This window comes from Spermophilus citellus, assembly GCF_964194105.1.
Source record: "Spermophilus citellus genome assembly, chromosome: 2".
NCBI classification, from domain to species: Eukaryota; Metazoa; Chordata; class Mammalia; order Rodentia; family Sciuridae; genus Spermophilus; species Spermophilus citellus.
The window spans coordinates 166,674,815-166,690,332 of record NC_138183.1 but is presented as its reverse complement, the minus strand read 5'-3'; the positions used below and the strand labels follow the sequence as shown (position 1 = coordinate 166,690,332).

At 32.5% G+C, this 15,518-nt stretch overlaps 1 protein-coding gene across 2 annotated transcripts in view; it reads left to right on the top strand.

Moving 5' to 3' along the window:
• Positions 1–15,518, top strand: part of DYNC2H1 (dynein cytoplasmic 2 heavy chain 1) — a 387,437-nt gene that overhangs the window by 80,464 nt on the left and 291,455 nt on the right. For both annotated transcript variants that reach the window (XM_081279719.1, XM_081279718.1), the window contains exons 47-50: positions 378–545; positions 9,533–9,663; positions 10,763–11,011; positions 11,531–11,639. In XM_081279719.1, coding sequence (XP_081135845.1) covers positions 378–545; positions 9,533–9,663; positions 10,763–11,011; positions 11,531–11,639 — 657 coding nt within the window. The remainder of the gene's footprint in view (positions 1–377; positions 546–9,532; positions 9,664–10,762; positions 11,012–11,530; positions 11,640–15,518) is intronic.

Sequence of the window (15,518 nt, the reverse complement as noted above, 5' to 3'; positions counted from 1 at the left end):
GAATTGTAGTAATATTCAATTTAAATATCATGGTTACTTTAAAATATTTTTATAAAAGTGATCATATTTCTTCTTTCAAGTGATTTATTGCTGTCACTATTAAAATTTGATTTAGAGCTATGTTTAATGTGCTTTTTGAAATCATGACATTTTTATTGAACAACTAGAGATAATAGTGTTTTAAATGTATATTTAAATCACAAAACATATAGTTTTACTAATAAAATAAATTTTAACTCTTTTTCTTTTTTTTTTAAAATGTATCTGATGCCAAAATTATGGTATGTAGTTTCTCACTCTTTTTAATATTTTATTAAACAGACATTTTGAAATAATTTAGTTTTATTGCAATTAAAGAAAATTTTGCCTTTTTTTAGGATCCTCCAACCATCCAATAGATTATGTATTAGAAATTGTAGCATATGAAGCACGGCGCTTATTTCGTGACAAAATTGTTGGTGCAAAGGAGCTTCATTTGTTTGATAATATTTTAACATCAGTGTTTCAAGGAGATTGGGGCTCGGATATATTAGAGAATATGGCAGGTAATATAATAGAGTTTTGTATATATATAATTGCTATGAAAACTTTAAAATTATTTTTCTACCTGTAGCATGATTTCACATGCCTAAACAAATAAAGCTTTGGATAATTCTAATTTTTCCATAAGGGGAACTGCTTTGTTATTTTTTGCTACATGTCTGTAACATGATCTAGATAAAATATAATGACAGTAATTGTTCTTAGGGAGAAGGGGTTCATGCAATACTATCTTACATTTGTGATACAAAAATGTTTTTTTCTGAAACATTTTCACTATTAGAGTTTTTTCAATATAGCTATATGTGTATGAAACTTACAAATCATTGAAAAAAGCCACATTTTATTATGATGGCTTTTAATTTTTGTTTTTTAAAGATAGCTTCTTTAATAATGATGGAAATTCAGGTGGTATTGATATAAATTATAATATGTTAAAATCAGAATCTATTTTTAGTAGTATGTGCAGAATAAAAAACATTTCTTTTCTCAGTCAATAGAAACGGCATATAATATTTAAATATTCACAGAATCCCAGGTATACAATGGCTTTTTAATTAATAGTAATGGCCATTATTTTTCTTGCCACTACCCATAATGCCATTAGCACAGTACTACCTATATATTCTTGTTACCAGCTTTTTCCATTGTCATGATAAACGAAGTATAACATCATTTGTTCAAAGCAGCTATTTGGAATTATTACCACTTAGTAACCAATTTGCATTTTGAAATCTGCTATGAGATTAATAGAAAATTATCATGGTGAGAAGGCCTTTGAGAAAAGACCACAGTAAGGAAATATTTCCTAGTAAAATTGCTTTCAAACAACAAAATGGATTCACTTTTTCAGAATATAAAGCTAGGCTTCAAAAACATTTCACATAATACATTGTATATTCCTAGATGTGATATTGTTCCTAGGGTCATAATTAGAAATCTAGAAATATTATTTTTTAAAGGTAGGCAGAAAATTAAAGTTGATATAAGGAATTTTCTAGGTATTGCCCAAGATTTGGAATTAGGAAATGAGTTCAAGAGAACCTAAGGCAAGATAAAGTGTTGAGAGAAGCCTGATAGCAGTTCAGATTTAGTTCAAATTTGAGTAAGAATTTATGTCATTACAGCCTATAAACTTTTATGGAAAGACTGTTTCTTAAATGGTGCAATCTTTTGCAATTTGAACCTTTAGTCTGTAGGATGTCTTTCTTGCAAAGAAAGTGGCGTGTTCTTTGATCATTAGATAGTACTGATACTTTACTAGTGTCTGGATTCTCTAATATTTGATATTTTTCATAGTCCCTTATGTAAGACTCAATAAATTATGTATTGCTGTTTTTAAAATTTTTGCTTTTCTCTTCAATGAAAGTTTAAAAAAAATTTTTTTAAATACAGATTTGACATCTTAGATCTAGGCACACAGGATTTTTACATAGTGAAATATTAGTTCATTAAGAAAAATTTAATTTTGGACATAAAAATAAACTAGATGTATCTTATCCTCAAGAAACTTATAATCTAGTAGCAGAAACAGATATGAAAATCTGCGTATGGTGGTAACTATTGCTAGTATGTTTAGATGTTATGAAGATCTGTGGAAATAGGTAAAGTGGTCATTACTATAGAGCATGGCTTATGTAATATTATGTTTGTGAATATGTTTGGGATGGAGCCAACATTTCAGATTTGTAGAAGAGCCAAGTGAATTCTTTCTTGAGAAATTTGCATTGGAATGTTTTAAGTTAAAAGAAAATTGAGGTAATTGTAGATTCACACTCAGTTGTAAGTATTAATACAGGAATAGCACATGTAAATTTTACTTGAGTTTCCTCAGTGGTAATTTCTGGATAAATTGAAACATCACAATTAGGATATTGACATCAATGCAGTTAAGACAGAAAATTTTGCAGGAGTATCACAAGTTCAAGCCTGTAAAAGACATTAAAACCCTATTTAAAAAAAAAATAGGACTGGTGTTGTAGTTCAATGGTAGAGTGCTTGCCTACCATGTATGAGCCCCTGGGTTCATCCCCAGATTTAAAAGAGAAAAACAAACAAACAACAACAATAACAATAATGAAAAACAACCCTCCCCAAATCCAGATACATTTACATTATAACCACAAGCATTTACTGTGGTTCCCTTTTATAGCTTACTTCTCTTTTATTCCTTGGAAACCATTAATCTGTTTTTCAGTTTTGTCAGTTAAAAAATGTTATTTTCTCTCCACAAAATTCTCTGGAGATATATGCAAGTTGTATATTTCAACAGGTTATTTCCTTTTTATGGATGGATTGATATTCTATTCTATGGATGTTCCACTATTTCTTTACTCTTCATCTATTGAAGGACATCTGGGTGTTTTCAGTTTTTGTGTATTACAAGTAAAATTTCTGTAAGGATGTATGTACAGGTTTTTATGTAAACTTATATTTTGGTTTTTCTGTGATAAAAGCTCAGGAAAGCAATTCCCAGGTTGTATATGGTAAATACTTCATTTTTTAGGAAACTACCAAGCTGTTTTCTAGAGCAGCAGTATCATTTTATGTTCCTATCAGCAATGTATGAATGGTCTAGTTGCTCTATATTCTTACTAGCATTTGATGTTGTCACTATTTTTTATTTCAGCCACTCTGGTAACTGTGTGCTTAATTTATATTTGTGAGTGGCTAGTAAAGTTTAACATCTTCTCATGTGCTTATTTACCCTCTGTCTTTCCTGTTTGATGAACTATTCATTTTTTCCTATTGTCTAATTGGATTATTATTATTACTATTTTACTGTTGAGTTTTGAGAATACTTATATATAGATACTAGTCTTTTATTTGTAAATATATTCCCCTACTCTGTAACTTGTCCCTGCATCCTCTTAAAAGGATCTTTCACAGATAAAAAGTTTTTAATTTTGTTAAGTCTAACCTATCAATTTTTCTTTTTAATGATCTTTTGATATCAAGTTTAAGATTTCTTTGTCTAGTCCTAGATCTTAAAGACTGTCTTCTGTGTTTTTTCATAAAAGTTTTTATATTTTAAATTGGAATCAGTGATCCATTTTGAGTTAATTTATATATTTAAGGAATGAGACTTAGGTTAATTTTTTTTTTTTTTTGGTATAGATGTCCATTTCCTCTAGCATCATTTACTGAAAAGGCTTTCTACTTGAATTGCTTTAGCAACTTTGTCAAGAATTAGCAATTTGAGCTGGGCATGGTGTTGTACACCTGTAATCCCAGCGGCTCAGGATGCTGAGGCTGGAGGATCAAACCAGCCTCAGCAAAAGCCCAGTGAGACTGGGGATGTAGCTCAGGGATCAAGTGTCCTAAGTTCAATCCCTAGTACTCCCTCCCCCCCAAATCACCAAATAACCTAACTTTATACCTCAAAACCCTAAAAAAAGAAGAACAAATCAACACTAAAACCAGAAGACAGGACATAACTAAAATGAGAGACAATATATAACTTATACTAAGTAGGATCCTTTTGTGGCTGTACATGATGTAGAATTTCTTTGATTATGTATTCAAATATAAGGATAGGAAAGTTATGCCTGATTATTTTACTGCCCTTTCTATTCTCCTTACTTCTCCTTTCCCTTCATTCCCTTTTGTCTAATCCAGTGGACTTCTTTTCTTCCCCTTACCGCCTTGTTGTGTGTTAGCATCCACATATCGGAGAGAATTTTCTACCTTTGTTTTTTTTTTTCTTTTTTCTTTGGGGGGGGGTGAATGGATTATTTGGCTTAGCATAACAGTCCCAGATCCATTCATTTTTTTGGGCCAAATGTCATAAAGTCATTCTTCTTAATGACTGGGTAATATTCCATTTTTTATATGTACTACAATTTCTTTATCCATTTATCTCTTTAAGGACACCTAGGTTTGTTCTGTAGCTTAGCTATTGTGAATTGAACTGCTGTAAACATTGATGTGGCTACATCACTATAGGATGCTGATTTTAAATCCTTTGGGTATAGACCAAGGAGTTGAATAACTGGATCAAATGGTGGTTCCATTCCAAGTTTTATAAGGAATCTCCATACTGCTTTCCATAGTGGTTGCACCAATTTGCAGTCTCACCAGCAATGTATGAGTGTATCTTTTCCCTCACATCCTTGCCAACATTTATTGTTACTTGTATTCTTGATAATTGCCATTCTGACTGGAGTGAGATGGAATATAACTGTTAGTTTTAATTTACATTTCTCTAATTGCTAGAGATGTTGAACATTTTTTCATATATTTGTTAACCATTTTATTTCTTCCTCTGTGGAGTGCTTGTTCAGTTCCTTTGCTCATTTGTTGATTGGGATATTTGGGGATTTTTTTGGTGTTAAGTTTTTTGAGTTCTTTGTATATCCTGAAGATTAATGCTCTATCTAAAGTGCAGGTGGTAAATATTTTCTCCTATTCTGTAGGCTCTCTCTTCATGTTCTTGACTGTTTCCTTTGCTGTGAAGAAGCTTTTTAGTTTGAATCCATCCCATTTATTATTCTTGATTTTACTTCTTGTGCTTCAGGAGTCTTATTGAGAAAGTTGGTTCTGAAGTCAACATGATGAGAAGGTGGGCTAACATTTTCTTCTAGTAGGTACAGAGTCCATTGCCCATATCTTTGATCCATTTTGAGTTGAGTTTTGTGCAAGGTGAAAGATAAAAGTTAAATTTCATTATGTTACACGTGGACTTCCAGTTTTCCCAGCACCATTGTTGAAAAGGTTATCTTTTCTCCAGTGTATATTTATGGTGCCTTTGTCTAGTATGAGATAACTGTATTTTTGTGGGTATGTCTCTGTGTTTTCTATTCTGATCCATTGATCTTCATGTCTGTTTTGGTGCCAATACCATGTTGTTTTTGTTACTGTTGCTCTATATTATAATTGTGGTTTCATCTTGTGATGCCACCTGCTTTCCTTTTCTTGCTAAATATTGGTTTGGCTATTCTGCATCTCTTATTTTTCCAAATGAATTTCATGACTGTTTTATATTTCTATGAGGAATGACATGATATTGTTAATGCTGCCTGTCTAAGAACATGGGATATCTTTCCACTTTTTGAGTTCTTTTCAGTTTCTTTCTTTTGTGTTCTTTAGTTTTCATTGTAGAGGTCTTTTGCCTCTTTTGTTTTGTTAGATTGATTCCCAGCTATTTTATTTTATTTTTTTGAGGCTTTTGTGAATGGAATAGTTTTCCCAATTTCTCTTTCAGCTGATACATCTTGATGTATAGGAATGCAATTGATTTATGGGTGTTGATTTTATATCCTGCTGCTTTGCTGATTATGTTTATGAGTTCTAGAGTTCTGAATTCCCTTATGAGTTGTGGTGAGTTTTTTTGGGTCTTGTAAATATAGAATTATGTTATTAGCTAATACGAATAGTTTGAGCTCTTCTTTTCCTAGTTATATTTCTTGTGTCTGTCTAATTGCTCTGGGTAGAGTTTCAAGGACTATGTTGAATAGGAGTGGTTAAAGAGGGAATCCTTGTCTTGTAGTTTTTAGAGGGGATGCTTTCAATTTTTCTACTGATGTGGTGAATTACGTTTATTGATTTCCATATGTTTAACCAACCTTGCATTCCTGGAATGAACCTTCCTTGATAATGGTGAATTATCTTTTAAATATTTTTTTGTATGCAATTTGCCAGTGTTTTATTGAGAATTTTTGCATTAGTGTTTATCAGGGATATTGGTCTGAAGTTTTCTTTCCTTGCTGTGTGTTTGTCTGGTTTTGGTATCAGGATGATACTAGTTTCATAGAATGAGTTTGGAAGGGCTTCCTCCTTTTCTGTTTCATGGAATAATTTGAGTATTGGTGTAAATTCTTCTTCAAAGGTCTGGTAGAACCTGGCTGAGAATCCGTCTGGTCCTGGACTTTTCTTTTTTGGTAGGCTTCTGATGGTATCTTCAGTTTGATTACTTGAAATTGATATGTTTAAATTTTCTATGTCCACTTAATTTAATTTGCTTAAGTCATATGTCTGTGGAAATTTGTCAATGTCTTCATGATTTTCTATTTTATGTATAGATTTTCAAAGTAGCTTCTGATTATTTTCTGTATGTCAGTGGTATCTGTTTTGTGATATTTCCTTTTTCATCATGAATTTTAGTAATTTGAATATTCTCTTTTTCCTCCTTAGCTTGGCTAAGTATTTATTAATTTTGTTTTATTTTTTCAAAAACCCAACTTCTTGTTTCATTGATTTTTTTGAAATTTTTTGTTTCAATTTCATTAATATTGTCTCTCATTTTAGTTATGTCCTGTCTTCTGGTTTTAGTGTTGATTTGTTCTTCTTTTTTCTAGGGCTCTGAGGTATAAAGTTAGGTTATTTGGTGATTTTTCTATTCTTTTAATGAATGAGCTCAATACAATGAACTTTCCTTTTAGAACTGCCTTCTAGTATCCCAGAGATTTTTATACATTGTGTCACTGTTCTTATTTACCTCTAAGTATTTTTTATTTCATCCCTGATTTCGTCACTATCCTTTGATCATTCAATACTGTGTATTTTGTAGTCTCCAGGTGTTAGAGTAGCTTCTGTTTTTAATTGTATTAGTAATATCTAATTTTATTCTATTATCTAATAAAATGCAAGGTATCTCTGTGTTTTTTTTTTTTTTTTTGTATTTGCTAAGAGTTGCTTTTTTGTGGCCTAAGATATGGTCTATTTAGAAAATGATCCATGTGCTGCTGAGAAGAAAGTGTGTGTATTCAGTCATTGATGGATAAAATGTTCTATATGTATTTGTTAAGTCTAAATTATTAATTATTTTTTAGTTTATAGTTTCTTTATTTAGTTTTTGGTTTGAAGATCTATTGGTTGGTGAGAGTGGTGTGTTGAAGTGACCCAGTATTATTTTGTTGTGTCTCTTTGATTCTTGAGAAACTGTTTTGTGAAACTGGATTTTAGAGGATGAATATGATGAGTGAGAAAGAGGAGAAGGACAATCCAGGAGAGGAGAAAAAATGCAAAGAAACCAAGGCTTCAGAGGACTATTGTAGAATGTGGAGGGAGATAGCAGATTTAAGGAGTCAGTGGGAGCTAAATTGTAGAGGGCCTTTATGAAGAGTTTGGAGTTTCTTTCTTTCTTCCTTCCTCCTCCTCCTTCTTCTTTTTTTTTTTTTAAAGGAGTGGGAAATTGATATTACAGTGGCATGTTATAATCAGTTTTTATTATGTATGTGTTACTCTTGTAGCTGTGAGAATATCCTTGAGGGGAAGAGACTTGCAGCAGGGATGAAGGTTAGGAGGCTATATTATAGTAGCTCCTGTGAGCAAAAATGAGATGTGAAGGTAATGTAGTTATATAAATAATTTTGTTGCTGAAAAACATTCATTGTACATTTTAAATATTTACAAGTTTTAATTGAATCTTTTGCAAATAGATACAGAGTTTATCAAATATGATGATAGAAATCATGTCTGTCTTATTCACTAGTTGTGTCAAGCAGGGAGTACAATGTTTCAACTGGTGCTCAGTAGTTAAATGTTAAGTGAATGAATTTGTGAATTTTAGGTCTACTAATAATTGCAAACATGAGACTAAACTAGAGCTTTGGAAGTTTGCCTTGAAATAAGTAATGAGTGACTTTTTGGGTATGTAAATAGTTGACAGCTCGATCCACTGAAAAAAGGTAAATAATTATACAGAACTCTTTAGAATTGAAAGAATAGAAGGCTGAATTTGGATCTTGGGGCAAAATAAATATTAGGGATAAGCAAAAGCCTGAAAATCAGTAGTGGTTTGTGGCTTGATGCATAGGGTCATGTAGTTACAAGGAGGCAAGGCCTCAAGGATATTGGGGAAGTTCATGTTGGGATAATGACTGCTAAGTTTTGGATTTGGAGATTAGAGCTCTGTTGTTGTTCCCAAATAAACTAGTTAGTATGGTGATCTTTTCAGTTAGAAAAATATGTGAGAAATGTGATGGTGAAGGCAAGGAGAAGAACATGAAGTAGCTTGGGTGTAGAGAAGGTATGATGGTATTACTTTAGGATATGGTAGAGTTGGGCATGTGGCAAGGAGGGTACATGATGGAATCATCCCCCAAAGCAGTTGGGGAGGAAAGGTTTCAGTAGAATGGTGAGTAGCTTTTCTTTACATGGTAACATGCATAATGTTCTAGATAAATTTAAGGGAAGTTTGGGGATTTTTGTTTTCTAATTAAAATTTGCTTATTTAAAAAAATTTTATCAGTAGGGACCCTTTAAAATAGTAATGAATCAATGTTCTTTCTCAAAGGGATTTTTGAGATTATTTTAAAAAAATTTATTAATTTTTTTAGTTGTAGTTGGACACAATTCCTTTATTTTATTATTTATTTTTATGTGTGTTGAGGATTGAACCCAGGGGCTCACATGTGCTAGGCAAGCACTCTACCACTGAACCACAACCCCAGCCCATATTTTTTTTATATTATGATGTTTTTGAACCAGGGATTGAACACAGGGGTGCTTATCCGCCAGGCCATATCCCCAAACATTTTTTATTTTTTTATTTTTGAGACAGGGTCTTGGTAAGCCAGACAGTGTCTGGCTAAGTTATAGCCCTGATAAATTCCTGAGGCTAGCTTTGAACTTGAGATCCCTTTACTTTAGCCTCCCAAGCCACAGGGATTGCAGGTGTGCCCTACCACTCTCTGCTTAATTTACAATTTTTATGTGATGATTCTGAAGAAGGAGGAAAATGGGACAAACTGAGAATAGACAAGGGATAAGTTAGAAGAAAGCCAGTTCATTTGCGGGGAAGGAGGAGAGGAAGAATATAGAACAAATGTACCGTCAGCCAGTTCTCAGTGTTTGATGTTAAATTTGAAGTATCTTAACTGATTTTAATGATATTCCAAGTAATTATCTTTGTATATTTAATATAATTTAAATTTATTTCTGGGGATAATCTTATTTGAACTAAACGAAAAATAATTTAATAACCAATATATTTACTGATTCTTCCATTACTAATAATGCATATAAAGCAACATATCTTTTATTTCTACAGATAGTTTCTATGTTACATGGGGAGCCCAACATAATTTAGGATCAACGGCAGCCCTAAGACAACCATTACCTCCACATGGAAAACCACTTGGAAAACTAAACTCTTCAGATCTCAAGGATGTTATTAAAAAGGTATAATATGAATCATTAATTCGAATTAAGATTTGTTATGATTACTGTTATTTATGGGAAACGTTTGGAGATCATGGGAATATTAAATCATAGACAAAACTGTTCTGTTCTTTTTGAATTTAACTAGAAGCAGATGTGCTTTATATAGATCCTTGTAAAATTGCTAAGATATATTTGCAAGAAGGTATTTATTAGAAATATTAATGAAGCTTAACATTAATTGAGAAATCATCATACATCAGTGATTGTTAAACTTTGTTGAGTATCAGAATCACCTGAAGGTGTAAAAAAATTGCAGATTCCTGGGTTCCATCTTGAGAGAGTCAAACATAGTAGGTGAGACCCAGAGAATAGAATTTTTATCAGGCTCACAGATGATAGTTATGCTCCTGGTCCATTGAAACTTGGAGTAACACTGTGTACAGGGTTTTTTTCTTTCTCTCTCTATATGTCTTGCTTGCTATGTTTCTGTTTAGTTATAATAAAGAAGAAACAGTGTTACATATTTAGAGTTAGTATGGATTTGATGTCAGGAAAAGTTTTTTGTCATGGTTTGTTTGGTGGACTGATTGATATGCCTGGAATTGATATTGCAATATTTGGGAATATTAAAAGTTGTTAAGTATATTGTGAACATACTCTAATTGTCTTTTTTTTTTTTTTTTTACATTCTTTTGCTTAATCTGTAGCAGGACATGGTACTTACACGGGCTTTTGAGTCATTCCCAAGTAGCACAAAAGAACAAGCGTTCATAAAAGCATTTCTAAGCACGAGGTTTCTAGAGTTCTGAGACTGTTTCATAGTCCATGTTCATTGATTTATTACAACTGATAAATTTTGAGATTTTTTTAATTAACCAACTATCTCACATACTTTTTACTAATGTATTAATGCCTAAGGGTGATTCTTGTGAACCCTTGAACTTCTTTGACACCTTATGAGGTTTTTCTTAGTGCCTGAAAAGATGTATTACCAGATAGGTAAAATATTGGTGTGTAACTACTTTATTCTTCTTCTTGAATGTCTAGATAAGTAATATTTTTGTTGTGTAATTAGTATTTTATTAATTAGAAAATATTCTTTTTGTTTTTTTGAAAGGGTCTTATTCATTATGGACGCGATAACCAGAATTTAGATATTTTACTTTTCCAAGAAGTCCTGGAGTACATGTCTAGAATAGATAGAGTACTGAGTTTCCCTGGAGGTTCACTTCTACTAGCAGGACGCAGTGGTGTGGGTCGTAGGACTATTACTTCTTTAGTCAGTCATATGCATGGAGCAGTGCTATTTTCTCCAAAGATTTCCAGAGGATATGAATTGAAGCAGTTCACAAATGATCTCAAACATGTAAGTTGCTCATGATCCTTTGCTTTATTGGATTTTTATTCATATTAGTTATTTTTCTAAATGATTTCTAACATCTTTATGACTCTAATATATAACATAGTATTTATTTTTAATTTTGATGATTTTTTCCATAAATATTAGAAAAATTACATTCTTATTTATGCAGATTTTAAGAGACTTTTTTGAGATTTATAGGTTCTAGGTACTTCAGATTATGGGATGTTAGATGGATATGAATAACAACCAAAATGATGAGATTTATAGAGGAAATATGTGGGTACATATAAGATAATCTTAGTTTTTGGTTTAATATTCCAGTTCTAAAATAATTAAGTTTTCTTTCAGCTCATATTTATTTGTGGGTACATTTTACTATTCAAGCTATATGGCTAAAGTTTGATTTAATTTTGAGTATGCAAATATAAATACATAATAGTGACAACTTTACATAGAATGATACTTTTTAACTGTGTCAAAAATACATAAAGAGTAGTAAATTTTTTTTTGGGGGGGGGGCAGGTGCTGAATCTTGCAGGAATTGAAGCACAGCAGGTAGTTTTACTTCTTGAGGATTATCAGTTTGTACATCCTACATTTTTGGAGATGATCAATAGCCTTTTGTCTTCAGGTAAGTGAATAGTTTCTATTCAAAGAAAATAAATAGTAATGTAAAAATTATTCAAGTACAATTGTCTTATATAAAATTTACTTGTGTTTCAGAGAACTTTATATAGGATTAAGTGTGTTTGTGGCAACAGAATGGAGAAATGCCACTTTTATAAAACCAATAACTTATGAATTATATAAAAGTTTTTATTAATATTGAATATTAATGAATTACAGAAAAATTGCCCCCCCCTTGTTCTTTCAGTGGGGCATTATTTGTCTTAACCTTTAGGAAAGTTATCTACTAGTCCTTATTTAAAAATGGTCATACCTTTGATACAGCATTCTGTTATCAGTAGGGATTTAACCCATAGAAATAGAACGACTAGTATGTAAAGAAATATGTATTATAATTTGTAATTACAAAAAATTTGATAGAACTTTCATCGGTAGTGGAATGGTTGAATAATTATGGTGTGACCTTAGTATATACATATAAATATAGAGTTATTCCAGATATATGAAATACCACAGAATTCTGTGTTAGTGTCTACATTTCATATGTGTCTGGACTCTATCAGTATTCACTAATCTGAAACAATGCACGTTGTTTCTTTAGTTGATTAAAATATATCAGCTACTACATACTACTTGTAAGTAATCTCACATTTTTAAAGAGGAAATTAAAATTATTATTTTTTAAGAGAGAGTGAGAGAGGAGAGAGAGTGAGAGAGAGAGAGAGAGAATTTTTAATATTTATTTTTTAGTTCTCGGCGGACACAACATCTTTGTTGGTATGTGGTGCTGAGGATCGAACCCGGGCCGCACGCATGCCAGGCAAGCGCACTACCGCTTGAGCCACATCCCCAGCCCTTAAAATTATTTTTAAGAAAAAGGGGAGTATGCATTTACACTATGCATTTATATAATAGAGAAATATTATTTAAGGGTACTCTATTAAGTAAATACTTCCAAGAAATGTAGAACTAAATAGAATTTCTATATTTACAGAATTTTATAAGTTGTAGGAATATTTACTGTATTTTTAAAGATTTTTGCTTGAAAATCATATTTTCCATTTTGTATTCTTGATTTAAATAATTTTCTCTGGAGATATAATACAAAGTTGTAGATCCATTTTATTCCTCAATATTTTATATCCTTAATTGTATAGTAGAATCACCTAGGGGAAAAAAAAGAAGAAAATAAATAAATAAAGAAAACCTAATTCTTTGCTACCATACTAAAACCATAAATAAACCAAAATACAAAAAACAAAAAACCTCTGGGAGGGATAGCATTTGTTCATTAAGGCCTTCTAGTTGATGCTCTACAACCTGATTTTTGAGTAGCCCTTCTGCCATTGTTTCATGCATCCAGAGTCACTGAGATTATAAGAGTGGGCCTCCGTACCAGGCTTGTCTTTGGATTTTTAAGGAACACATTCCAACAGTATGGTATTGGTACCAAAACAGATATTAAGATAATGGAATAGAAGACAGAGAAAACCCTACAGAAACCCAGTTATCTCATACTAGACAAAGGCACCATAAATATACAGTAGAGAAAAGATAACCTTTTCAACAAACGGTGCTGGGAAAACTGAAAGTCCACATGTAGCATAATGAAATTTAACTTTTTTATTTCACCTTGCATAAAACTGAACTCAAAATGGATCAAGGATGTGGACATTGGACCCTGTACCTACTAGAAGAAAATGTTAGCCCACCTTCTCATCATGTTGACTTCAGAACCAACTTTCTCAATAAGACTCCTTAAGCACAAGAAGTAAAATCAAGAATAATAAATGGGGTGGATTCAAACTAAAAAGCTTCTTCACAGCAAAGGAAATAGTTAAGAACAACTCCTTGGTCTATACCCAAAGGATTTAAAATCAGCATATTGCAGTGAGGCAGCCACATCAAAACAACAAAAAACCCCACGTTCCTGCATATTGTTTAACATCACTAGGTGGAGACCTTGTTCAGTTCATTTTGCTGATATAAATTGATAGCCCAGATACACAGTTTGTGTATGTGTATGTGTGTGTGTGATAGAGAGAGAGAGAGTAAAGAGGAGAAGGAATAAATATCCAGATAAGCATTATCCCAATTATTACTGTTTTAAGATAAATTGTTCTAATTATTAATTTTTTGTTTGGGGGGAATTGAACCCAGGGACACTTAACTACTGAGTCACATCCCAAGCCCTGTTTATTTTTTTTAATTTAATTTTTTTTTTTGAGAGAGAGAGAGAGAGAGAGAGAGAGAGAGAGAGAGAGAGAGAGAGAGAGAATTTTTTTTAATATTTATTTTTTAGTTTTCGGTGGACACAACATCTTTGTATGTGGTGCTGAGGATTGAACCCGGGTCGCACACATGCCAGGCTAGCGTGCTACCGCTGGAGCCACATCCCCAGCCCCAAGCCCTGTTTATTTTTAAATTTGAGACAGGGCACTGCTGAGTTGCTCAGGCCCTTGCTAAGTTTCTCAGGCTGACTTTAAATTTGTGATCCTCTTGCCTCAGCCTCCTGAGCTGCTGGTATCATTACAGGCATGCATCATCTCACCTGGCTGATAAGTTGATGTTTATTATCAAGATATAACTGCAAGGGTCTGGGGTTGTGGCTCAGTGGTAGAGCACTTGCTTTGCATATGTGAGGCACTGGTTTCAATTCTCAGCACTGCATATCAATAAATGAAATAAAACAAAAGTCTGTCAATAACTAAAAAATTTAAAAACAAAAAAGATGTAACTGCAAAAACAACAAATTAAATTTTGGTAGTTTCCTTTCGGAGAAAGTATTCAATAAATCCATCTCTCTTTTCTTCTATTTCAATTTTTTGTTCCCTAAAGTGTATAGTATGCTAAATTTAACACATCAAAGTATTCTGTCACCAGGCTGTGTGGGTTTTTTGTTTTTTTGTTTTGTTTTGATGTGGCTGCCTCACTGTAGTGGTGCACGCCTGCCTGTAATCCCAGTGGCTCTGGAGGCAGTGGAGGAGGATCCAGAGTTCAAAGCCAGCCTCATCATGTGAGGTGCTATGCAACTCAGTGAGACCCTGTCTCTAAATAAAATATAGCTGGGGATGTGGGTCAATAGTCGAGTGCCTCTGAGTTCAATCCCTGGTATTGCCCCCCCACCAAAAAAATATTCTACCTTAACTGAAATTTAAAGAATGTCATATAAAACAGACTTATGTGTGCATGTGTGTGAGTATATGTGTTTTTTGGGTAAGGGTGGGTCTGGTGCCTTTTAGTTGAATCCAAAGAAATGTAGAAATTGGATTGTTATGGGCCCTACATGATTGTAAGGTTTTGGATGTATAGAGAGGAATTTTCACTTAATCTTAGTTTCTTTTGAGTTATTGGCTTAACATATATTTATTAAGAATGGTCTGGGCCTGCTTATAGTGTTAGTCAACTTTGATTTGCCTTTCATCATTCTATTGCCTAGTAGAAGGCCATGGAATAGGTCCCTTGATATTTAGTCTAAGTTCTTTAATTCATTTAGTAACAAATATTTATGTTCCTGATATACACTAAGAATTCCCTAGGATTTAATATGGAATGTTTTAAAATATTTGTCCTTTGAGAATTAGAGTAATTAAGGTGGTGAGGAAAGTAATTCATTTTCGAATGATGTGATAAATGCTAAACAGTGGTGTTTGGATAGTATGTGAGAGAGATAAGAGGGTTTTACTTAGTATTTGGGTGAATAGGAAAGGCTTATGTACATAGCAGTTGATGAAGTGGAGTCTTGAAGCATAAACAATCATTTAGGGATGGATAAAGGGCATAGGACTAGTTATACATTATAGAAAGGGAAATATTTTGTTGTATTTACAAGCACAATAGAAAACAAGATATTATGAGTGAGAAGGAGAAAAAAACCTGAAAA